This window comes from Malus sylvestris, chromosome 10, assembly GCF_916048215.2.
Source record: "Malus sylvestris chromosome 10, drMalSylv7.2, whole genome shotgun sequence".
In the NCBI taxonomy this organism is placed as follows: Eukaryota; Viridiplantae; Streptophyta; class Magnoliopsida; order Rosales; family Rosaceae; genus Malus; species Malus sylvestris.
The window spans coordinates 6,967,245-6,992,976 of NC_062269.1; the positions used below are offsets into that span (position 1 = coordinate 6,967,245).

Sequence of the window (25,732 nt, forward strand, 5' to 3'; positions counted from 1 at the left end):
CTGTTTTGGCTCCTCCTTCTTTTACCATGCATGCATCAGTTCCTGCCAAAGCTTAAAAAGATTATTCTCATGTTAAGGCGTACGACTTAAGCTTGCACGCAAGAAGTCTTTTGTTGAACTGTGCGCGCTATCTAAATTAGGACAAATTAGATATATCTTTCGTTCATATATACCTAGTTAATATCTAATATCACATATGCATGCCTTTCCCCCATACCGTAAACCAAATATTGTATCTTAGATTCAATGGGATTCAAGAAACCATTCTTCGAAACATGGACAAGAGTTTTCTTATAGCGATTAGATTACATACACCTAGTTCGACCACCCCTCCTTATTTTCTCTGCTAACCAATCTCTTTTTTTATAAATCTTATGTCATTAACGATTGACCAGCACAGAAGCATTGTGTAGAGACATGTTAAGCCTGATTTACCTGAGGATGAGTGTTTCTGGCAACCTGAAGAGGATCATCAAATGTGGCGTAGGCGCACGAATAAACGACTGCATTCCCCAAAGGAGTAAAAAACGGCGGTTTCATGCTGATAAAATCAGAGGTTGGGGTAGGCAAATTGTGTCGGGGTCCGTAAGGATGAACCCATGCCAAACAAACAAGCATTACAAAAGGGGGGGTGTGGGTCAGCTGGACAAGTGCACAATCCCCAACACGGCAGTCTTGGGTCCGCGTTTGTGAATAACATGATGGTAATTAGAAGATGATGAAATGTTTTTGTGAATCTTTTTGGTCATTGAAAAAGTAGACTACCGTGACGAAACCACCAGTAGGTCACATTTTAAGAAAAAGAGAGAAGATTTTTAACCCTTAAAAATACACAAATATCAGTTTTTAAAGAAAATTTAAAACGTAGCTAAAAACTCATACCAATTGACCAAAGTACCCACAAAATTGAAAATCAAACACCAAAAGAGAGGAGTTTTTTTTTTTTTTTTTTTTTTTTTTGGTTGGGTAAACTGCGATTTGACTTCCTGAACTATTATCTAGTTGAAATTGATTCCTTAAACTATTTTTTTGGTAAATTAACTCTTTGAACCATTAAAAATTAGTCAATTAACCCATTGTAGTTAGATTGTGGAATCAATTATGTCAAATCATTTCATCATTAATTGTTACTTGTCAGCTATAACTACTAATAAAATTTTGACACATGAACGCAAAATAATTCAAAAATATATAGCATAATGAGAAAACATAAAAAAACCAAATGTTTACATAACGGACCATCTCACATTATCATTACACATTATTTTGTTTTTACATGTCATAATTACATTGTTGGTTATAGTTAAGTAAAAATTGATGAAAGAATGACTAACTTTCCCTTAAATTTGACGAAAAAAGTAGGTGGAACCGACAAAGTAATTTAGGAATAAACTTTAATTGGAGGGTACTGTTCACTTTAAATGAGTTTTTTTTAATAGGGTTTGATTTTTGGAAACTTTAACAAAAAGCATCTGTACTATTCATTTTATCATTTATTTTATTATTTTCGTTAAAACTCAAAGTTTTCAAACTATTTTAATTAATTTCCTTCAATTTTTCCGTATGGAAAAAATCAAAAGAGGAGCATGATGATTGAGAGGTATTCGTTTTAATAGAAATTGAGCCAATTAAATTGTCAGAATTTAAAAACCTACAACCAAGGCGATGATGAAAATTTCACAAAACTATAAAATCTGTAAATTAATTAATGGTTTACTGAAAATTCGTAAAATTTTTCTAACAGTGTTCTTCAAGTATTCGTTCTGATGGGAATTTAGCCCAAGTTTCTGCAACCCAACACCAAAGACTCCGGCCTCTTGGGGAGACGAGAGTAAGTGACAGAAAGAGAGAGAAGCTAGAGAGAGAAAATCATCTTCTGACTCTAGAGAGAGAAAAACCGCAGCGCAGGTATGTATATTTAGAGAGAGAAAGAGAAAGATAGAGAGATAGAGAGAGAGAGAGAGAGAGAGAGAGAGAGAGAGAGAGAGAGAGAGAGGTTGTGTGAGCGAAACCGAAACTATTTCTAGTGGGAGAGAGAGTATTATGGGAAGCACCTTTTTCTCTCTACCAGCGAAGCGTTCCCTATCGACGACAATGTCTTCTGATTCCAACCCCAACTTCGAAAAGGGACCCTCCAAGCGCTCCAGGCCCCCTCCTCCCCTCAGCGTCCCTCCCGCCCACGTCGCCTTCCGCATGCTCTGCCACGCCTCGCGCATCGGCGGCGTCATCGGAAAGTCCGGTAGCGTGATCAAGCAGCTCCAGCAAGCCACCGGAGCCAAGATCCGAATCGAAGAACCCCATGTCGAATCCCCTGACCGGGTCGTCGTGGTTATCGCTCCTAGCAAAATCGGCTCCAAGATTTGGCTGAGAACTCCAGTTCTAAACAATGTCTATAACGGTGGCGGCGGTGGTGTTGAAGAGGAGATTGAGGTTTCCAAGGCGCAGGAGGCGCTTCTGAGAGTGTTCGAGAGGATTCTGGAAGTTGCGGCGGAGACGGGGGCGATTGCGGCGGGGGTTGGGGTGGTTTCGTGCCGGGTTTTGGCGGAGGCGGCGCAGGTCGGGTCAGTGATAGGGAAGGGGGGGAAGGTGGTAGAGAAGATTAGGAAAGAAACTGGGTGTAAAATTAGGGTTTTGAATGAGAAGCTACCTGCTTGTGCTGCTGCCACTGACGAGATGATCGAGGTAAAGGTTGTGTCTTTGCTTTTCTGAAATGGGAATTGAGTTTTAGGTTTTAGTTAGTCGGATTGTTTATGATTGAGTGACTCCTGCATTGTTTTGGTATTCATATTTGTGTATGATGTGGTGAATTAGTCCCATTTACTATGGACTCTCGAACTTAATTTGTAAATTCTGTTTAGGGTTATGTGGAAATCGAAACTTGTTGGTGCACTCGGTGTATGTATATGCGAGGAAAGGTGTAGTTTAGCTTTGCTTGACTTTGTTGCCATTAGGACCAAAACTTTGAGTAAGATAGTGTGTATGGCAGTCTGTAGCTATGCTGAATTTCAAGAGTTATTTGTGGTTTCGGGTTTTTTTCGCATGTTTTCAATGACATATACAAATAGAAATGAACTGTATCTGGGCTAATTGTTTTGAAGTAGGACTTGATACCAAGAAGACAGCAATAGAATACTAACTGAGCTGAAGGTTTACATACCAAGAAGATAGCAAGTAGAATACTGACGAAACATTGTTAGAGACAAGGGAAAAACTAGAATATCTGTTTTGTCATCCAAAGTGGTACGAAGAGCTTGATTTAGGTAATGTAATTTCCAGAAATAAAAGTTTTCAATTGGATATTGACAATTATGATGCTAATTTGGAACCAATGTGATAGGATGTGATAACACAAGCGGATTCTACATATATCAGTGATGAGGGGGGTGGATACATATGTACGATTACTTTTAGAATGTTCCAAGGTTTATCATGTCTGCTCTGCTTATAATTAGGATTTTAATGACTGTTTATCAAAATGAAAGAAATCTATAGGGGGTTATAAATGGTAACAATATCTGTCAGTTACTGATACAAAGGCTGGCAGTTGTAGATCTGCTAAGTTGGGTTAGTTGGGCGTGTGCCATTTGCATACTTAATTTTGACCTCAACCATAGCCCGTTGACTGGATTGAATTAGGTACCAATTAGGCGGAATGAACTTGGTAGTTGTTAAAGGCCATCATTTTTTTTCAGGATCTTCTTACATATGTACTATTTATGTAGCTTAACTTCTGACTTCACTTGCCTGAGAACTAGTCCAGTTCTAAACAATTGGCTACGAGATTTGGCTGAGAACTCCAGTTCTAAACAATGTCTATAATGGTGGGGGCGGTGGTTTTGAAGAGGAGATTGAGGTTTCCAAGGCACAGGAGGCGCTTCTGAGAGTGTTTGAGAGGATTCTGGAAGTTGCGGTGGAGACGGGGGCGATTGCGGCGGGGGGTGGTGTTGTGCCAGTTTTTGGCGGAGGCGGCGCAGGTCGGGTCAGTATTAGGGAAAACCGGGGGGGGGGGGGGCGGAAGGGGGAAGGTGGTAGAGAAATTAGGAAAGAAACTGGGTGTAAAATTAGGGTTTTGAATGAGAAGTTACCTGCTTGTGCTGCTGCCACAGACGAGATGATCGAGGTAAAGGTTGTGTCTTTGCTTTTCTGAAATGGGAATTGAGTTTTAGGTTTTAGTTAGTCGGATTGTTTATGATTGAGTGACTCCTGCATTGTTTTGGTATTGATATTTATTTATGATGTGGTGAATTAGTCCCATTTACTATGGACTCTCGAACTTGATTTGTAAATTCTGTTTAGGGTTATGTGGAAATAGAAACTTGTTGGTGCACTCGGTGTATGTATATGCGACTGAACTAGTAGGTTAGGAAAGGTGTAGTTTAGTTTTGCTTGACTTTGTTGCCAATAGGACCAAAACATTGAGTAAGATAGTATGGCAGCCTGTAGCTAAAAATTCTGAATTTCAAAAGTTGTCATGGAAAGATATTTCGAGTGGTTCCCAATCGTTTCTTCATTGCTGTAAGTTTGAGGTGGGCAACGGGGAGAGGGTGAGGTTTTGGGAGGATGGGTGGTTAGAAGGAGGACCATTGAAAGAGCAATTTCCTAGACTATTCTTGCTATCGAGGATGCACAATCAGAACATTTCAAGTTTTGTGGATCTTTCTACCAATTCTTTGAGTTGGAATTTTGATTTCAGGAGAAATTTGAATGAGGCGGAGATAGAAGAGGCGGCTAGATTATTACAGAAAGTGGAAGAGGTTCGCTTATCTCAATCAAGAACGGACAACAGAAGGTGGAAACTGGAAGCATCAGGATTGTTCACATGCAAATCCTATCGCTCCTTCTTGAGTAACAATGGGATTATGCAATATTTTCCACCTTATTCACAGATTTGGAAATCAAAAGTTCCTCCGAAGGTCAAAATTCTTGTCTGGCTGGTGGCCAAAGGGAAGCTCAACACTTGTGACCAAATTCAAAGGAGAAGCCATTTTATATGCTTATCCCCACATTGGTGCAGTTTGTGCAAAGCTAGCGAGGAGAGTGTAAACCACATTTTTCTCCATTGTTCTTACACGATTCAATTGTGGTGGAAATTGTTTCAGGAGGTTAGAGCTAGTTGGGTCATTCCAAAGGGTTGCTTCGAGCTTCTAAGCACCAAGTTTCAGGCCCTAGGAATTGGGAGGAAAGCCAAAGTTTTGTGGGGTTGTCTGGTCTCGGCAGTTTTTTGGAACATATGGCTGGAGCGTAACAAAAGAATTTTTGAGGATTATACGGGTGTGGGGGTAGAAGTACTTTGAGTCATTGAGCATAGATTGAGGCAAGAGACACGGGTTTCGGACAACCAATTCGGGTTCATGCCAGGGCGCTCAACCATGGAGGCAATCTATCTCTTACGAAGATTGATGGAAAGATATAGAGATGGGAAAAAGGATTTACACATGGTCTTTATAGATTTGGAAAAAGCGTATGATAGGGTCCCAAGAGACATTCTTTGGAGGATTTTAGAGAAGAAAGGAGTACGAGTAGCATATATCCAAGCTATAAAGGATATGTATGAAGGAGCAAAGACTGCCGTAAGAACTCATGAAGGACAAACCGAAAGCTTTCCCATAACTGTAGGATTACATCAAGGCTCATCCTTAAGTCCTTACCTTTTTACGTTGGTAATGGATGAGTTAACAGGACATATTCAAGATGATATTCCTTGGTGTATGCTTTTCGCAGACGATATAGTGTTGATAGATGAAACTCAGGAAGGGGTAAATGCAAAGCTTAACCTTTGGAGAGAAGTGTTGGAATCTAAAGGTCTTCGCCTAAGCCGATCAAAGACAGAATATATGGAGTGCAAGTTCAGTGCAAATGGAGGCCAAAACGAGTTAGGGGTGAGGATCGGAGATCAAGAAATACCAAAGAGCGACCGTTTTCGTTACCTAGGATCTATCTTGCAAAAGAACGGAGAATTAGATGGAGATCTCAACCATAGAATACAAGCTGGATGGATGAAGTGGAAGAGTGCATCCGGCGTGTTGTGTGACCGCCGTATGCCACTGAAGCTCAAGGGAAAATTTTATAGGACGGCAATAAGGCCAGCGATGCTGTATGGCACAGAATGTTGGGCGGTGAAGCATCAACACATACACAAAATGGGTGTAGCGGAGATGAGGATGCTTCGTTGGATGTGTAGGCACACGAGAAAGGATAAGATTAAGAATGAGGATATCCGGGGTAAAGTAGGAGTAGCCGAAATTGAAGGCAAGATGAGAGAAAATCGGTTACGGTGGTTTGGACATGTGCAACGAAGGCCTACTGACGCTCCGATTAGAAGATGCGACTATGGGACAGAGGTTCAGGGCCGAAGGGGTAGAGGAAGACCTAGGAAAACTTTGGAAGAGACTCTAAGAAAAGACTTAGAGTACTTGGATCTAACGAAGGACATGACACAGGACCGAGCACAATGGCGTTCTAAGATTCATATAGCCGATCCCACTCAGTGACTTGGATTTTCCAAGTCTCCAATCGAGAAGTTTTCCTCACTCGGGAAATTAAGGGAACACTACCCCAACCTACATGCTCCACTCAGAAAGCTTCAACATACAAGCTTCAACAAAAGAAAATTCAAAGAACTTAGCGAAGAAGGTTTTGGTGTATTTAACACAATACGTTGAAATAAAGGAAAACTTATTTATTGATATCCCCGATAAGCTACAAATGTGTACATATACATGAGTCAAAATAAACAAACAAGAGGGAGCCTTCACAAGGGTTGCTTAGGAGAAGTCTCAGCAGTCGGTAGAGCCCCAGAAAGAGAAGGCACCGGAGGGGGATCATTCGGAACCTCAGTACTGGACAGAACCCTAGAAGGAGGAGGCATCAGAGGTTGATTATTTGGAGCTTCATTACGCGGTACAGCCCCAGAAGACGAAGGCAATAAATGCCTTTGGAACAAACCCACAAATCTCTGATGATCAAGTAAAACCTGACCATCAGTTTCCTTCATCTGGTCAAGCTTCCTCTTCATGTTTGTAGCATAGTCATGTGCGAGCCGGTGCAACTGTTTATTCTCATGCTTGAGCCCTCTAATCTCCTGTTTGAGACTCATCACCTCAGCCGCCAATGATTCAACTTGGCGGGTTCGAGCAAATAGGCGTTGGGCCATATTAGACACAGAACTTGCACACTGAACACTGAGAGCCAGCGAATCCTTAACAGCTAACTCATCAGACCGTTTGGAAAGTAGTCTGTTATCTTTGGGAGTGAGAAGGTTCCTGGCCACCACCGCAGCAGTCATATCATTCTTCATCACGGAATCCCCAACGGTAAGAGGACCAGTAGGGGAGACGAAGGATGGGCGCCATATGTTGTCTGGAGAAGGCGGGGCTGCCTCTTCAACAAGGTTCAAGTCAAAACGACGGTCGGAGGGGCCAGACATTTTCAAAGGTGTTGAAGAGAGAAGAGGTTGGACAAATCAAGATCTTAGAAGTGCAAGAATGGAGCTTCTACTGGTGGAGATTCAAGTGTGCTTTGGAACTTAATGCCAGCCCCTATAAAAATCTGCACTCGACGGATCTTCAGAAATCGAAGAGGCGCCTGCTCAGAAATCGAAGAGGCGTTTGCTTTCTCAAAAGCTGGGCTGCTTAGAGACCACGAGGGTTGATCTCAGAAATCGAAGAGGCGTTTGCTTTCTCAAAAGTTAGGCTGCTCAAAGACCACGAAGGCCGATCTCAGAAATCGAAGAGGCGCTCACTTTCTCAAAAGCTGGGCTCCTCAGAGACCACGAGGGCCGATCTCAGAAATCGAAGAGGCACCTACTTTTCCAGCCTTGTCAGCACCTGTCACACGCACACTCAGCTTTACGGAAATTATGGGCATTCTGTCGAAGACTTCTGAGGAAGTAGAAAACACATGAATCTTACTGTTCAATCACCCACTTCCCACACGCAACACTAGCTCATGGGTACCACAGATAACTTTGCCAAAGTTCTCTGCCAAAATTGAGCACGTAAAGCTTGCAGTTCCCACTACATCGCTCTGACCAAGAAAGGTAAAAGAATAGCAAAGAAACAGCACTAACAAAGTTTAGACCCATAAATTTTGAAGGTCTAGCTACCATATTATTACCCACAAGGGTAAAGGAACAGTACCACTGCTGGATAATTGGAAAGTCCCTGTGTGTCAACCTCTGTGCTTCGTGGCAAGGTAGACTAGTAAACATGCCCAACCTTTACTCACACTCGAGAAAACACTACCAATAAGATTGCTTGCTCCAAAATCGAAGAGGCACCGTCCTCCGAATCTCGAGAGCCAGACTCCCAACATGACTACTTTCTCAAAAATCGAAGAGAGGGTAAAGGAACAGTACCATTGCTGGATAATTGGAAAATCCCTGTGTGTCAACCTCTGTGCTTCGTGGCAAGGTAGACTAGCAAACATGCCCAACCTTTACTCACATTCGAGAAAACACTCCCAACAAGATTGCTTGCTCCAAAATCGAAGAGGCACCGCCCTCCGAATCTCGAGAGCCAGACTCCCAACATGATTACTTTCTCAAAAATCGAAGTGACACTGCTCCCCGAATCTCGAGAGCCAGACCCCCATCATGATTGCTTTCTTAAAAATCGAAGATGCATCGTTCTCCGAATCAATCGAAGAGACGCTCGCTTTCTCAAAAGCTGGGCTGCTCAGAGACCACGAGGGCCGATCTCAGAAATCGAAGAGGCACCTACTTTTCTAGCCTTGTCAGCACCTGTCACACGCACTCAGCTTTGCGGAAATTATGGGCATTCTGTCGAAGACTTCTCGAGAGCACAGACCACTTTTTCAAAGTGCTCTGACAGAGTTAAAACATGTGAAGCTGGCAGCTCCCACTACCGTGCTATGACCAAGCAGGGTAAAGGAATAGCATTACTACTTGTTGTTAGGGAGACTCCTATATATGTCGACCTCCATCCCCAACGGACAGGCAGACCTGCAAAAATGTTCAACCCTTCCTCATATTTGAGAGGGCACTCCCAACGAAGCCTTTCGAAATATTCAGCTTTCTTTCCCCCCGATAATACCTTTGCAAACAAGCTATACTAGAGCAAGAATATCTCATATCATCAGGGTTAAAAGCAAGAGTATCCCATATCATGCTTTTTCCCTGTCTTTTCCTTTGGCCTTGTTGTTACCTGCAAGACAAGGAGAAAGAGAGCAATCAGTCAGCACTTGGAATCAAGCTTCCAGCCAGGAACTGACTGCCTGGAACCCCTTACCTGATTACTTACCTGGCATTGCTCTCGAGTACTCATCTTCAACATCTTATGTTTCCAGGGAAGATACCGCATCTGCTTGAGGAACAGATAGGGCAAGTGCGAAGGATACAAGGAAGCATGTGGAGACAAGCGTAACAGCACACGTGCCGATACATCCATTACTCTGTCAAAAGCAAAAGTATCCCATATCAGCAGGGTCGAACGTACTCTAGATTTGATGGACTTGTTTTGACCCTCAAATTCTTCAGTCGGCTCGGGAGGAAACCAGAAAACCCTCCAGCTCAGTTCAAGAATAAGCCTGTGGAAAGTTACTTCTTCAAAAGCAAAAGTATCCCATATCATCTCTTCTCATCTTTCTTCTCTTTATCCTTCATGCTGCTGCAAGATGGGGAGAAGGTGAACAATCAGCCGGAGCTCTGATTGCTTACCTTGTCTGTCACCTCTTTCAGCAGATCCCCTAGCTCGGCGACTTGGGAGACTCCTACTACATGGTTTGTATCGCGCTTGACCAAGCCTGAAACTACAAGTAAGCTTCAAGTGAAATTGATACATTACCTTGTGCATCTCCACCAGTTAAAGATACCACCCCTGGATGGAGGAAGAGTACTTCCAGAGAAGATGCCACATCTACCTATGAGACAGATAAGGCAAGTCAAGACGATACCACACTCCGATACTTAGAAGTTTCGTGATTACGAGATCATTCTCGCACAATATTTCTTAATGTCATTTGTACTAAATCATTCACTTGTACTCACTAAAGGAGAGCTTGAACCTATGTACTTGTGTAAACCCTTCACAATTAATGAGAACTCTTCTATTCCGTGGACGTAGCCAATCTGGGTGAACCACGTACATCTTGTGTTTGCTTTCCTATCTCTATTCATTTATATACTTATCCACACTAATGACCGGAGCAATCTAGCGAAGATCACAAAAAGCGACCGTTTTTGCTGCCTAGGATCTATCTTGCAAGAGAACGGAGAATTAGATGGAGATCTCAACCATAGAATACGACCTGGACGGATGAAGTGTAAGAGTGCATCTGGCGTGTTATGTGACCGTCGTAGGCCACTGAAGCTCAAGGGAAAATTTTATAGGACGACAATAAGGCCAACGATGTTGTATGGCACAGAATGTTGGACGGTGAAGCATCAACACGTACACAAAATGGGTGTAGCGGAGATGAGGATGCTTCGTGGGATGTGTGGGCACACGAGAAAGGATAAGATTGGGCATGAGGATATCCGAGGTAAAGTAGGAGTAGCCGAAATTGAAGGAAAGATGAGAGAAAATCGGTTCCGGTGATTTGGACATGGGCAAAGAAGGCCGACTGACGCTCCGGTTCGAAGATGTGACTACGGGACAGAGGTTCAGGGCCGAAGGGGTAGAGGAAGACCTAGGAAAACTTTAGAAGAGACTCTAAGAAAAGACTTAGAGTACTTGGATCGAACGGAGGACATGACACAAAACCGAGCGCAATGGCGTTCTAGGATTCATATAGCCGACCCCACTTAGTGGGAAAAGGCTTTGTTGTTGTTGTTGTTGTTGTGGGGGTAGAAGTACTTTGGGGAAGAGTAAAATATTGGGCAGCCCTATGGGCTTCAGTCTCAAATGATTTTAATAATTACTCTCTTTCTCAATTACTGTGGGATTTGTTAGCAGCAGTAAAGTGAGTTAGGTCTAGCTTTTATTGCTGTAGTCAAATCCTATTGAGAGTTTTTCTTGTATCTTGTAAATGGTGGATTTCTTATCCACTTCAGTGTATTTCTATTCTCTTTTATAAAATGTTTGTTTCTTCTCAAAGTTGTTTGTGGTTTCGGGTTTTTTCGCATGTTTTCAATGACATACAAATAGAAATGAACTGTATCTGGGCTAATTGTTTTGAAGTAGGACTTGATACCAAGAAGACAGCAATAGAATACGAACTGAGCTGAAGGTTTACTTACCAAGAAGATAGCAAGTAGAATACTGACGAATCATTGTTAGAGACAAGGGAAAAACTAGAATATCTGTTTTGTCATCCAAAGTGGTACGAAGAGCTTGATTTAGGTAATGTAATTTCTGGAAATAAAAGTTTTCAATTGGATATTGACGATTATGATGCTAATTTGGAACCAATGTGATAGGATGTGATAACACAAGCGGAGTCTACATATATCAGTGATGAGGGGGGTGGATACTTATGTACGATTACTTTTAGAATGTTCCAAGGTTTATCATGTCTGCTCTGCTTATAATTAGGATTTTAATGACTGTTTATCAAAATGAATGAAATCTATAGGGGGTTATAAATGGTAACAATATCTGTCAGTTACTGATACAAAGGCTGGCAGTTGTAGATCTGCTAAGTTGGGTTAGTTGGGCGTGTGCCATTTGCATACTTAATTTTGACCTCAACCATAGCCCGTTGACTGGATTGAATTAGGTACCAAATAGGCGGAATGAACTTGGTAGTTGTTAAAGGCTATCATTTTTTTTCAGGATCTTCTTACATATGTACTATTTATGTAGCTTAACTTCTGACTTCACTTGCCTTTAAGGTTTGTTGTAACAGAAAATAGAAACAAAATATTCCTTTCTGTTGTGTTATACTAAAGCTTCTAGTTCTTGATTGTCTGTTTGCCTCCACTTTAGCATATCTTACTAATTAAAAAGAATTATCATAATTTTTTTTCTTCCCCGGAAATTGACTCAGTGGTGTGGCAGATAGAAGGGGATATTTTGGCTGTAAAGAAAGCACTTATTGCTGTTTCTGGCTGTCTTCAAGAATGTCCACCAGTTGACAAGACAAGGATGAGTGTAAGCAGGCCTGAGGCAGTTCCTCGTGAGACTCTACCTGATCTGCGTTTAGATCATCTTTCACAGAGGAACTCAATGCTTAATTTGGCAAGCAACTCCATGAGTTATGTTTCAGGAGTTCGTCCATCATCAAGAGAGGCTGAAAGGATCCCCACACTTGAGACAAAACAACAGGAAGTTTCTTTCAGGATTCTTTGTGCCAATGATAAGATTGGTGGTGTAATTGGAAGGGGGGGTTCCATTGTTAGGGCTCTTCAAAATGAGACAGGTGCTGCAATAAGTGTTGCTGCCTCTGTGGCTGAGTGCGATGAACGATTAATTACTGTTTCTGCATCGGAGGTTTGTCATTCTGTCTTTTTTCTTTTCTTTTTCCTTTTTTTTAATATCTATATTTTTCTTATATCTGCGTCATATTCTATAGAATCCTGAATCAAGGTACTCGCCAGCACAAAAGGCTGCTGTTCTTGTCTTCTCAAGGTCCGTAGAGGCAGGCATTGAAAAGGGGCGAGACTCAAGCTCAAATAAAGGGTCACCCCTTACTGCACGGCTTGTAGTTTCATCAAACCAAGTTGGTTGTTTGCTGGGAAAAGGGGGTGTAATAGTTTCAGAGATCCGGAAGGCAACTGGCACTGGTATACGAATAGTAGGGGGTGACCAGGTCCCCAAGTGTGCCTTAGAGAATGATGAAGTTGTACAGGTGTGGTGTTATCGCATTCTTTAAGGAAGGCATATAATTGGATTTTGTTTTGGTCCTATTGGTGAAATTCGTTATATTTGAAGTTGATGATATGAACTTGCAAGTTTCTCATATATTTATCATTTGTTTCCCAGATTTCAGGGGATTTTTCAAATGTGCAAGATGCTTTGTACAATATTACTGGTAGGTTACGAGATAACCTTTTCTCCAGCACAGTAAGTAATCCTGGAAGAAGGAGCAATTCATCCATGTTAACCGATACAAGTCCTTATGGAAGACTCAAGGATCCGAATCCTATTGGATATCAGCCATCATCATCGGTTGGTATTACTTGTGGTCTGAGCCGTCATTCAACACTAATTCAAAATATGGATCATCTTGGTCTTTCCCATAGTTTAGATCATCCTTCCCCACCAAGACCATGGGCATCACAGGTAAGTCTCTCTCACATGGTCTCAACTGTTTTATTTTATTTTATTTTATTTTATTTTTAATATATTTAAGTTGATTTATGGATTGTATTGCAGATGTCAGCTTTCACAGATGTTGGAAGGGGTCTGACTTCTTTAAAAAGTGGCACAGATATTGGCAGGTTAGAAAATTATGAGATTGGGCTAAGCCACTAAGCTATAAATGGATATGAATATCAAATGAATGCTGTCTTGAAAGCATAAGTAAATAGCTTCAGATCACGAGATCTGAGCTGCTTGGTGTGAACAAAGTTGTTAGATAGGAGGTCATCTCATTATGATTTTCCTGGCTTGAGTTACCATTTAGTGGGCTGTATCTGAATTTATGGATACGAATTGAAACTGAAATTTGTATAATATATTGGATTAAATTTGGCTAGTAGTTAAATTAGACATTGTTAGTAATTTCCTTTCTCTTGCAGTTAACGTCAACCAATGATATTAGGCATTAAAAACATTTATAACTAGATTCACATTTCACCACTTTCTAGGAACTTGACCGCTCATGCTAGTTGATTGTCACGCACAGCATTTTTTCATAATTAATTGAAATACCCTTGACTGTCGCCTAAAAGTAATCATAGACTAGCTACCTCTCTATTATTCCATATCACTCCTCAGTTTGTCACTTAATTGAAACACCCACCTCATTCGGTTTCAAACGGATACTGAAAATTCGTGCAATTATGTACTTAAAGTTTCTAATGGGATGCACCTTCCATTTTTTTTAATTTTTGTTTCTTAAACTCTGTCCTTCTGTAATAGCAGCGGGAGCAAATCTGCTATTGTGACAAATACAACTGTAGAGATCATAGTTCCTGAAAATGTTATTGGCTCTGTGTATGGAGAGAATGGTGCCAATTTGGCTCGTCTGAGACAGGTATACGTCATAACTTTTGCAGCAGTATTGCTTCTTTGGTTTCGTTTTAAGGAAACTGTGCTCTTCGTATGTGCCTAGCAAGCACCCTTCTCTATCAAGTTTCTTGCTTGCTGGATTTCAAACCTTAAGATAACCACTTTGGCTCTATTATATTTTGAGGGCTTCCCATGTCTACTAAATCCACTTTGGCTCTATTATATTTTGAGGGCTTCCCATGACTACTAAATTTCTAATCGGTATTTTATTACTGATAAGGAATTGTGCAAAATTTAAGAGCACATTGAAGTGGCTGGGAAGACCACAATTATGTTGCCATATAATAGTTGTTTTTGCTTGGGCGAAGGGGCCTTGTTATAAGATGCTTGGGCAAACGCCATCATGAACTTCAAGGATATCACAGTTGCATACTGTTTCAAACTTCACAGATGTCTCTGTTTATACATCAACTTAAACTTATCTTTTGTATTTTTCTCCTTCTTATTTTTCCCTGTGCAATCAGATTTCTAGTGCCAAGGTCATAGTGCATGAGCCCCGTCCTGGAACAACTGACAGGATTATTGTCATATCTGGGACACCTGATGAAACCCAGGCAGCACAGAGCCTTCTACATGCATTCATTCTTACTGGACCATCATGACAAATAGTTTGTCTGTGAGACATGTTTGCAGGAGGAGATTCCAGCAGGTTGTTTGGTAACCAATTGGGTTTTGATTTTGTCAAATACTGTACGCTAGGTGGGAAGATTCATCCTTCAGGGTTCCTTTTTAACGCCGATCCGGAGCTAAGCGACGTAAATTTTGCTCTATCGGCTTTGTCATTATGTTGAATGGAGAAGAGTCCTGCCATGATTTACTATGTATTCTTCAGAAACAATGTGGAAAGAGTTTGACAAAGAGAGCCTTTGCCTGGTTACCTCCGTCTTTTAAAGAATTAATCTTTTTTGCTCCATGTAAATTTTATTGTAATGTGGCACTTCAGAAAGAGAAAAAAAAATGTGTTTCAATTACTCTGTGAAAGTTAACAAGGTGATGTGTTGATGTCTATAATTCCTCTCTTTAATTTAGATGACGGTGGAATTAAGCGTTAATGAGTAGGGTTTTGTTTGGGTAAAAGCATGTGAACGTGAGTTAGGTCAATTATCTAGGGCAATGCTCATACGCAGGCACATGAGTTCAAGTTCTCTTTCTCGTAAACTAGTGTAGATTACAATATTGTTTTGCCCGTGCCCGCACTTTTTTCATTTTTCTTCTTGGGGAGAGGTAGGACGGGTTCGAAGGCACAACAAATAAAACAAACTACATTAGAGGATCAAGAGAGGTTTATGCCTAGGCTAAGGCCTTTCACAATAGGCCAGAAAAAGTAGTAATACCAATATATTGAACTCATACTAATGTAATAGTGTGTTAAAGAAATTAAACTCAAGATGCTTGATTCCTATCTATAGTTATCACATTCGCCTGAACCACCATGAAGGGCCTAAAATATGATCCATATGGTTTTAGGATCAAGAGAGGATGGCCTTGGAGTCTTATTAGACCCTTCTACTTATTGAAATGAACACTGTCGCATTAAATCACTGGAAGTATACAAGTAAATGGAGGCAACTCAACTGGCAAGTATGGGTTTCTCAAAAGTATTTTACAGTCTCCTTCACACAGACAATACATGAAATTGAAACAGGTGCATGATACTTCTAACTTGTCCCGACTGGCACTGCAGTAGTTGCCTCTGCCGCTGCTGCCAGTTTTGGTTTGAGTATGATCTCTACATTGTCATGGACACCCTGCAGTAGTAGCTCACCATCATATGTGAGAAATTTCCGCCTTTTTGCTGCCCTTAGCGTCCCAACCAACGCCTCAAATATGTTTGCACATCTATCATCATTAAATAGCACCCCAAATGTGACCTACAGAAATAGCACCCCAAATGTTCATACATTGTAGGAAACACAAAGATGATTTACACAAACATTGAAGCTTAAGATACACGAGTAAAAGGTCGTTCAAAATAGTTAAAATCTTGTTGTGGTGTGTGTGTGTGTCAAAGTTTTGTACTCTTTGAGGCCATTGAACTGACATACCCCGAACAGCAGAGTAGATAACAGAAACCTGAAGAAATCTGACATTCTGAAATAGCTGAATTGACAGACGATGATTTTACAACATATCAAACACCAGCTAATTTAATTATCATGAAAGTGCATCAGCTATAATTGCTTCATTCAATCCGGACGAGGTCTGTTTCTTTCTCTGTCCCTCTCAGGGGACAAATGGGAAGAAAATTGCAGTTTTCCGACACGAGGAATGCAGAATGAAGAGAACTTGTAACCTAACATATGCTCATCTGTCATAGTTTTTCAACTTATAATGGAGTTTTCACTTACCATCTGAAAGGATCATATACATTTACAAACTTGAATCAAAAGAAGCAAACATCTTGAGACGAATCATGGAAAAATGCGTAAAAATACAAGTAAATCTTATCAAAGCCCAGAAACAATCCGGTCAAGCAAATCTGATGAGCAATAGTAGTACCTGCACGAATTAAGTACCGATCGTTTCGAGTTTTTTCGGCAATTATATCTTTTGATGAATGATAAATTACTCAGCCAAGATCAATAACACCAGCAGAAACTTGTAAACAAGTAGGCATATTACAGATCCAGCATTGACATGGCCCAACAATTTCTAGATCCAAACAGTGAAATCAATACTTGTAATTCGAATTCTAGAGCAGCATTACAATTGCAATTACATATTAACAGTAAGAAAAAGGAAGAGGAGAGGTGGAAAGAGTGGGATTGGATTGCATGATGGTGTTTGTGTGTGAGCGTTGTTACCTTGTAAGAACCATCGTCTTGGAGCTTGCCGAGCCTTTGGATTTCTTCTCTGAGACGCTCGACCTCTTCTTCTACATTCATGGCTGATGATTTGATGGCTTCACTTCTGCAATCCTCCTTGTCCGTGTTACCTGTGTTGGGTGTGGAAAAAGACTCAAGACCGGACCACAACCCCCCAGTTGCTCTATCTCTAGCCTCGGATAACGTAAAAATAAAGTTGCTATCCAGGTACTTTTTCTTAAATTTTAACCGTCGGATCAAATCTCTACTGTAAAAATGATGTGTGAAAATAACCACCCAAAAGAAAATTTGGGATAATAACAAAAACACATCATTATTTAGTTTCTCATACCTTTGTTTAATATCTTTTGGTCGAAAAACTAGACTGATAACCCAAATAAAATTATTCAATAATAAATCTAAACCGGAACATTCCAAATTGATCATCATGAACAAAACTAAATTAACGAGAATGAGAATTATCAAAGCAAAACTGGTCTAGATCTATACCCTTGTTTAACATTATTTGATATTTTTGTGTGATTTATTCAAGAAAAAAATTGCCTAGATGAGCAAATTTTGGGCTACATTTCATGTTGGGACAACATTTATTATACTTATACTAAAACCCAACACAAGTTACTGTTCATTAACAGTAAATAGACTAAAACGCCCCTCAAGTTAGTTTTCAGGCAATAATTTTTTCCTGTTATAAATATATCAAAGTTAGGAAGATAACCTTTTTAGATAGATGCGAAGCAGATGTAAAATATCACACTGTAATTAAAACACAAGGGGATGGCAAATTAAAGAGGGAGGAATAGATGATCTTATTGAACTTTCCTTCTTTCTGATGTATTCTCTCTGTATGTTTTAACATCAGTTGAGTGCTCTATTTATAGAGCGAATCCATACGTATAAATTTTTAAGGTTTGAAACTTACAACTCATGATTTTGAAAATGTAACATCTTTGTTTCCAAAGTCTTCATCATATTTGTGTGGGTGTTGACAAACAAAACTTATGTGGGCATTCATCAAATAACCGATGGTTTCATCAGCTAATGTTTTCAACTGCCAATAGTGACTGCCAACTGCCAATGGTTTCAACATTTCCTACATTTTAAGGCTTTGTATGAAAGATTATATACACCAACTAAAACCCCTATTTTTTCCAATGAATGAAACATGCCATTTCAAAATGAGTGCGGTGGATTGATATTGCCATAAAAAAACGTTGACTCCTTTTGATGACTTATTTTGATGAGATTTATAATGTTGTCTGTCATGTTACAAGTTTTGGGTCTCTTTTTTTTAATTTTTTATCGGTTTTGTCTGTTCAAAGTTGAATTAAATTATTCTAAAATGTATAAATTTGGCAATTATATTCATGGGGCCTCAATTTTCTTTATGCTGTTACCTTAAACGGATATATAATATATCCGTTTCCTTTTGGGTGTTTTATTGAACAACTTGTTTTTTATGTTATATTTGCAAGTTTTCTGTTTGTTTAAATTTTGTTTTTGTAATATAGGGAGTTTTGTTTATCTGTTTACCGTATCCTTTTCAGTTTTTTCATATTTTGTTGATCATAATTTCCAATGCCGCATTGTATTCCAATGTAGAATGTTGAGCCTTTATATAAATTTAGCTATGAACGTGCTGTGAACATGGACAATCTTATAAAACTTAGTGATCTAATGGTCGATCACTCTCTTGGTCCCAATCAAGGTTAGTGTTTTTTTTTTATTAATTCTATAAAAGTATTGGCTTTGGTAAAGTAAATATTTGTTTTGTATTGTCCACACTTCTGTTTAAGTTCTTTTTCAGTGACGGTTTAGCGAATTTCTTATTACTTTCTTGTAGGTTACATGCCTATGGTTTATACGAAGTAAGAATTTTTGGTGATAGGAATTGCCAGCTATCTACAACACTAACAATCCAATGTAATAGATTGATCGTATTTTGATTTATATTGATTTCATATTGTTCTGCAGTTTTCTGCACTTTCGAATCATGTGTACAAATCACCAAAGTATCACAAACATGTTTGAAAAGAGATGCTCAAGTAGGTAGCCTATTGTTGATACAAAAAGGAACTCACCCCAAACAGGCTCAGGTAAATTGAAAAAATCCATTGTTCTCATTTATTAATTTGATTTATGAATCTTAATTGCCTTTTAAACTCTTTAAATTTATTGAAAAGATGATTGTTTTTTATTTGTCAATAATTTACACTGTAAAAAGCAAATTTTGTTCTTAAATTTGTAATTCTTAACCAACTAACATCATTCTACTTAGCTCATTGCTGCAATTGGAAATTTTGCTGTTTGTGGACAGTTGTTTGTCTTTGTACTGCAACAACTGAACAAATCAAATTTACATCGTAAAATTGCTTGATCACTCTGTTATAATATTGAACCCATTTCAATTTCATATCAACTGGATCCTAATTTGTTCAATTTCTTTTCATCAGGCAATTGAGTGTGGTTGGTTGGTATTCTCTTTGAGGTGAGATAAAGTTTTGTCTCTGTAGATATATGTATCTTAACAGGAACTATGGGGGTTGTTACCATTTTTTTTTCTCTAAATTTTTTGTTTTTTTTTTCAACTACTTCTCAAAAATTTAAGGGCCTGTTTGGTATTTGATTTGGATCCAATGTTTTTAACTCAAAAACAAGTTTTGAGTCACAAATTTAAAATCTTTGTTTGGTAGTGGATTTGAATACAATTCTTAAAACCATAACTAAACAAATTTAAAATCTTTGTTTGGTAGTGGATTTGAATACAATTCTTAAAACCATAACTAAAAAATATCTGAAAACAAGGGCTATTGGTTGAAAACACAAAAAGTGTTTTTTTAGAGTTTTTATTTTATGGATTATCACTCCCGTCTCTCTCCCTCTCTCTCCTCTCTCCCATTCGATGTACTCCCTTCCCTTTTGTCTCTGCAATCTTCTTTTCTCTATTGCTTTTCCAATCCTTTCCCGCTTTTATCCACCATAGCCACCACCTCTATCCTTCTTCCTTCGGCCAAGACAAATCGATCTCTCCGCCTCTTCAATCCTCACTTCTATATTGCCTATTCAATATTATCTCTTCTCACTTGTATCCACCATAGCCACCACATCTTCCCTATGGTCATTGGATCTCAGGTTTGAGACCGCCAACATGATTAGCCTCTATCAGCTCGAGTTTGGAGTAAGGAGTTGGTAAATAGCCAAAGGAGTTGCCACTAGGGAAGTGAGGGATGCGGTGGTTGGGTAATTGCTTAGGCTGGGTGTTTGACTTTTTCAGTTTGGATTAGTTTTGAGAAATTGCATACCAAACAAAGTTTTGAATTAAAATTTTTTAAATCAAAACATGTGTTTTTAGAAAAAATTAAAATTTTGAGTTTCGTTCTCAAGTTTGATACCAAACAGGCCTTAATCCTTTTTGTCTCTATTGATATTGCAGGTGTCCGACTTGCAGAAGTTACAAGGTATGCTACAATCCCAGTTAGTGCTTTTAGTTGTTAACTTACTGTTTAAACTTCAACTTTCCACCCACATTATGAAAAGTTGCTAAGACTTTTTAGTGTTACTAATGCTATGCATCCATTGACAACCAGGGTAGACTGTGCATCAAAGGTGTGTGTGTGTGTGTGTGTGTGTGTATCTTTGTGTGTCTATTTACTTACCTTTTTTGAACTTTATACTTCTCAAGTGATATGGTAATTTAATTTCTTAAACTTACAGTTTGTCGCTATAAAAGAGAGCCTATTTTCTTAGCATTATAATCTTTTCTTTGGTTTTAATAACTGAAATGGACATGCAAGAGATTGAAGAATTTTGTTTATCGTAGTGGGATGAGAGGGTATTTTAAGAACAATTGTTTTGCATGTTAGTATTAAATAATCAATTTGATAAATTAAACGGTGTGATTAAATAAGATTATCTGTTGGGTGTACCTATATATGCTTAATAAATTGTTTAATGAGTTTTCAATTTCATGTTATTATTTCCTTTGATGATTTTCTTTCGCTTTTGTATGTGTAAAATTGTTATGCTTTGTGTATTTGAGATTGCTTTTCTTTTTTAATTTAAATTTTATTTATGTGTATGCTCCAGAAAAATTCTAGTTCCCCAATCATTTGACTTAATTTTGTTTCCACTTTTAAGTTTTTCCTGTAATTCTGTAATAAAAGGATTATTTTGTTGGAAAAAGCAAGGCTAGTTTGTTTTTAGGGCTTGATGATTTCTACGTTCACCAAGTTTATCTTCGACTTCAGTCGTCTCAACAAAAAAAAAAAAAAATCTTCGACTTCAAGTATTTTGTTCCATTGATGACATAAAATCAACTGCAACTACACATTTTGGTTATGATTGGGGAAAATAGGCTGATTATCTACATATTTCATGAGAATATCAATAGGGACTATATACCAAATCTTTTATGTGTAAATAGTATGTACATACACATCAAATATTATTTTTTGTATGCAAATAATACTATATACAAAAAATTTCGTATGATGAAGGACAATTAGGAGTTCAATTTGTAAAAGATGTGTATGCTAGAACAATGGCAATAAGACCACCAATCCATATGGTTGTAAATATATTTCTACGTGTATGTAAATTGTATGGCATATTGGATGTATTGAGAACTTTACACATGTTTTATACAGTTTTAAAACTCGCAGCATTGCGTGGGCACCATTGCTAGTTTTTTTTCTTTCTAAATAATAAAACTAGGCATGAGAAAGACTACATGAGCTCCTACATAAAGGTTCAAATGGTCCAATAAGATCACAATAATCCAATAATATGTTCCAACTCATTAGCGAAAGGAAGAGCAGATTTCGTAGCAACAATTTCTTTTCTCCAGAAACAATACCAAACTACCAAGAGCAACACATGTGTGGATAACTTTGAGTCTCTTTTCACTATAACATTTATGTCTGCAAGATTGCAAGGCACTTAGTTGTATACAAAGAATGTTGTATTCAATTATAACACAGGGAGAAAATGTTTAAGCCCTTTGCTCTCTTGTATTGCTCTTTTTTTTTTCTTTCTTTTGTGTGTTTCTTTAAGTAGGCTTTCAGCCCAAATATTATTTTAGTTATATTATTATCTTGCTAAACTGACGACCATATTTTGTTTGAGCACTATGTTACAGTTGAATGATTGCCATAAAGATAACTTGACAACAACAAGGGTACAATTCTCAGTACCTATTAGTTCAGCCATTTTGGCCTTATATGAACCATATCGAGTTTCATGTGCAAGGTTTTATGTCTAGTTCTTAACTTGTTATAATGGTCATTTGACTATTAAACCGAGCCTCAATTTAAATTTGGTATCAGATCCCTAGTTTAGTATTTTAATAGTATAATTATAATAGTAAAGTACATTGAAGACATAAGTTATCAAAACAAGTAACATCACACACCCGCTTATTTTGCATGAATATGTTTTATACTTTTCCTTGTAATCCATTTTACAAACCATTAGTAGAAGTTTATTGTCCTAGACACCCTACTATTACTAGCATAAGAGATATTTAGCACAAAGAAATAAAAATTTATTAGTAAGGTAAAATAAACTAAAGTCTACTAGTAAGGTAAAAGAAACTCTCCATAAGTTATTAGAAGCAAGTATTCATACTTTAGAAACTTTAGGAGGAGAAAGAGAGTATTTACAAAACCAATTAGCAATATGTTCGGGTAAGATTTCCCTTGCACAACTCCCCGAGGAGGTGGCACTTTGTTGGTTGTCAGCTTGGTGTGCTGCAAGATAAGTTTATAGTTAGTTTGAAATGTGTCTTTGTGGAGCCTTTGGTGTAGGCCTTAAGGCTCGCAATCAAAACTAATAAGGATTTGAGCGTGCCACTGTTATCCTTACATAACAAATTGTCGAATATGTGTTTGTTAAGTTGATTACTTGCACCCCAAGTTACTCAAACTTCTTGTTTATAAGGATTGTCACAGATGAGTTAAGTCTGTATTAAGTTCTTTTCTTGCTTTTTAAACAAGGACTTTTAGTTCATAATCTTGTATGTCAAAAATAAAGGAAGTTCAAGCCCTTTTCAACCATTTCCTCGATCACAGTTCACTTTTAATGAAACCAGGTTTATTAACTTAACCAGATTCGAATGCAAATAGGACTCTTAAGTAGAAAACAGTTGAACATAACTTGAAGACATGATGGAAAGTGCATTAAATAGGTTTTACATGAGGGAATTGATACAACAATACTAAGGAAAGGTAGCATAGCTTTTACATTAGACAAAAGATGGCTTTTCTAAAGGAACTATAGCTAATAGGATCGAGTCTGGACATGTTTCAGCTTTCTGGGTATGAACTGGCTTGAGAGCAGAGTTTGTATGTCTTTTGATTGTTGGTTGAGTGTCCTTGTGTGAAACCCCGTCCCAAATTTTGTATACTGTCATTTTAACGGAATTATGAAATGACATTTATGCCCCTTACCCTTACCCTATCCGGATCCCATTTTCATTTTTTAGATTTTCTTGTCATTATTTTATAATTCTCTTCATCTCTTTGCATGCCACGTGGCAGCACCCCATATCCTTCTCTCTTTCCCCTCTCCCTGAGTCAACTCTCTATCTCTCCATCTCTCTTTCTTTCTTTCTTTCTTTCTTTCTTTCTTTCTCTCACTTTTTCTTTCTTTCTTTCTTTCTTTCTTTCTTTCTTTCTCTCACTCACTCTCTCTCTTTCAACTCTCACTTTCTCCCCCGAACTTATTTTCTCTGTCTTTCACAGATCTCTCCTTCTCTGTGCACTCATCCCTCCGACGACACAACCACCCACGACAAACCATGAAACCATCACCACCTAGTGTGAACCTTTTCTCTCTCTCTCTCTCTCTCTTTCCCTCATCTCTGCAAAGCCCAGAGACACCCAAAGGCCACCCAAACCTCTCCGGCAAGCCTGTGGCCTTCGAGCTAAAATCTGGCCAGCTCTGGCCACCCCCACCCTATGACGTGAAATAAGTACGAAACCCTTCCTCTCATCTTGCACTTCATTTTGGTACTTAAATCGAGTCTTAGGGTTGAGCAACGACGTTGAACGGAGCTCGGGAAGCTTCGGCTTCCTTCTTCGTTTGTTGGGCCTTGAACCCTACCCAAATCCAAACTTGTGGAGCACACGCATCGCCGTCCATAGCGGCGTGGGCGAATTTTCTAGCTAACTTTTCGGCGACTCATGACGGCACGTGGCTGTCGAAGCTGCCACTTTGCGGCTACGCGTGGGGGTACCCGAGGTCTCCCTTTATATTTTTCGGCATCTTGAATCCATTTATGACGTTTGTTTTCTGAAATTCAATCGTTATAATAAAGTTTTATTAATTGGACCCTTTATGTGCTTATGTGCGACTATTAGTGGCGATTCAGTCCTTTTTATTTCGTACGGCTCTTCAACGATGGAGTATCTGTAAGTGGACCCCTTCTAAAATGCATATTTTAATAGTAGAAATGCATACATGAAAAACATGATTTAATTAAGAATTTAGACTCAGCCGTGCAGGTCACATTAGGTGGATTCGGCTGATATGATATATGGCATTGACATATTTTAATTGGACTACTTATGACATCTCATTTAGATACTTTGGCATGGTATATTTCTATGGATTTTCATCCTGAGCTTGATTTCTTTTATAGCATATATTATATTTTCTGGGAAATTATATAGGTTTTACGATGATGGGTTAGAACTTTTGAGAAATGAAATGATTTTGAAAAACTTTGTTCTTGCTCACTCACACTATCTGTTTTGCGCTCCTCCAGGTTTTAAGTAGAAGTGCTTTGGTGGCTCATGGGATTTCAATGGTGGTTCTGACAGAACGTCATAAATGTAGGATCACCCTTGGGTGTTGTATGCCTGACTGCACTTAGGCTAATTATGTTCTGGTTGTGTATTTCACTCTTAATCTCGCTCTAGCACTTTATCTTAGCTAGTACTACTAGTAGTTTGGTTTTTATTCACTCGTATTTCTCTATATCAATTTTGCTTCCGAATTGTGCACATGGTTACGTCACTCTCACGTGAAGGCCAGTATGCCCTGATTTAGGTCGGGGTGTGTCAATTGATCTCATAAATAGTAAACCTAAGTACGTAGAAATTAGATCATTAGAAATAGTTGAGAAATTAAAACTAAAAGTCCAGAAAATTCAATTAGTACAAAAAAAGTTAATTCAACAACTCTTGGGTTATTTGTTTGATCTTTGATTCTCGAATCAATAGGAAATATATTCAAGCTTTACAAGAAATTAGTAAATTGGATAAGGAACAAGTTAGTTTTACAAATTTTGCATCACAAGTAGCTAAAAAAAATATTTCAATTTTGGACAAATAATTTAGTTATCCAGTTAGTATTAAATTTAACAGAAAAATTAGATCAAGTTGATGAGCAAATAGTAAAAATTATTAAAGTTTTACATAAAACATCTTTTTCATTACCACTGTTTTTAGTACCAAAATTAGAAAATCCAACATTGCACAAATAACCATATTAAAAAACCTAAGATGAACCTTTTTGATAAATAGAAAATGAAACTTTGCAGGAGAAAAGAAAAAGACATAGTGAGAGCAAAATAAATTTATCTTAGGGAGATAGAAGTACAATAATTTATTAGATACTTATATGATAAAAATAAAACGACTAATAGGAGAAAGAATTTCGACAAATTGTTGACCCCAACACTTGGAGCTGGTGGAAGAACAATGCATTTCCTAAGACACTTTTTCTTTGAGATGCTTTGAGTCTAGTTCTTGCTAACTCCAAAATGAGGGACAC

The 25,732-nt window shown here is 38.5% G+C and overlaps 2 protein-coding genes across 3 annotated transcripts; one reads left to right on the forward strand and one right to left on the reverse strand.

Annotated features, from left to right (window-relative positions):
- The first annotated feature begins 1,662 nt into the window (after positions 1-1,662).
- Positions 1,663-15,143, forward strand: LOC126586520 (KH domain-containing protein HEN4-like). 2 transcript variants are annotated; one of them, XM_050251373.1, is made up of 7 exons: positions 1,663-2,682; positions 11,958-12,389; positions 12,472-12,747; positions 12,882-13,181; positions 13,275-13,339; positions 13,983-14,097; positions 14,597-15,143. In XM_050251373.1, exons 1-7 carry the CDS (start codon positions 2,044-2,046, stop codon positions 14,732-14,734), a joined length of 1,965 nt encoding a protein of 654 aa, XP_050107330.1. In that variant the 5' UTR covers positions 1,663-2,043; the 3' UTR covers positions 14,735-15,143. The 2 variants fall into 2 exon arrangements, with proteins under 2 accessions (XP_050107330.1, XP_050107331.1); XM_050251374.1 differs by having other exon boundaries at positions 13,986-14,097.
- A 499-nt stretch (positions 15,144-15,642) lies between these two features.
- On the reverse strand, positions 15,643-17,138 carry LOC126586529 (costars family protein-like). The gene is made up of 2 exons (XM_050251386.1): positions 16,937-17,138; positions 15,643-16,003 (listed from the first exon to the last, which is right to left on the reverse strand). Exons 1-2 carry the CDS (start codon positions 17,015-17,017, stop codon positions 15,791-15,793), a joined length of 294 nt encoding a protein of 97 aa, XP_050107343.1. The 5' UTR covers positions 17,018-17,138; the 3' UTR covers positions 15,643-15,790.
- Between the last annotated feature and the right edge of the window lie 8,594 nt (positions 17,139-25,732).

Coding starts and splice junctions, on each gene's coding strand:
- LOC126586520 (XM_050251373.1), top strand. CDS start 2,044: ATGGGAAGCACCTTTTTCTCTCTACCAGCGAAGCGTTCCCTATCGACG. Junction 12,748..12,881: donor AGAATGATGAAGTTGTACAG/GTGTGGTGTTAT, acceptor TTTGTTTCCCAG/ATTTCAGGGGATTTTTCAAA. Junction 13,340..13,982: donor AGTGGCACAGATATTGGCAG/GTTAGAAAATTA, acceptor CTTCTGTAATAG/CAGCGGGAGCAAATCTGCTA.
- LOC126586529 (XM_050251386.1), bottom strand. CDS start 17,017: ATGAATGTAGAAGAAGAGGTCGAGCGTCTCAGAGAAGAAATCCAAAGG. Junction 16,004..16,936: donor AAGACGATGGTTCTTACAAG/GTAACAACGCTC, acceptor CTATTTCTGTAG/GTCACATTTGGGGTGCTATT.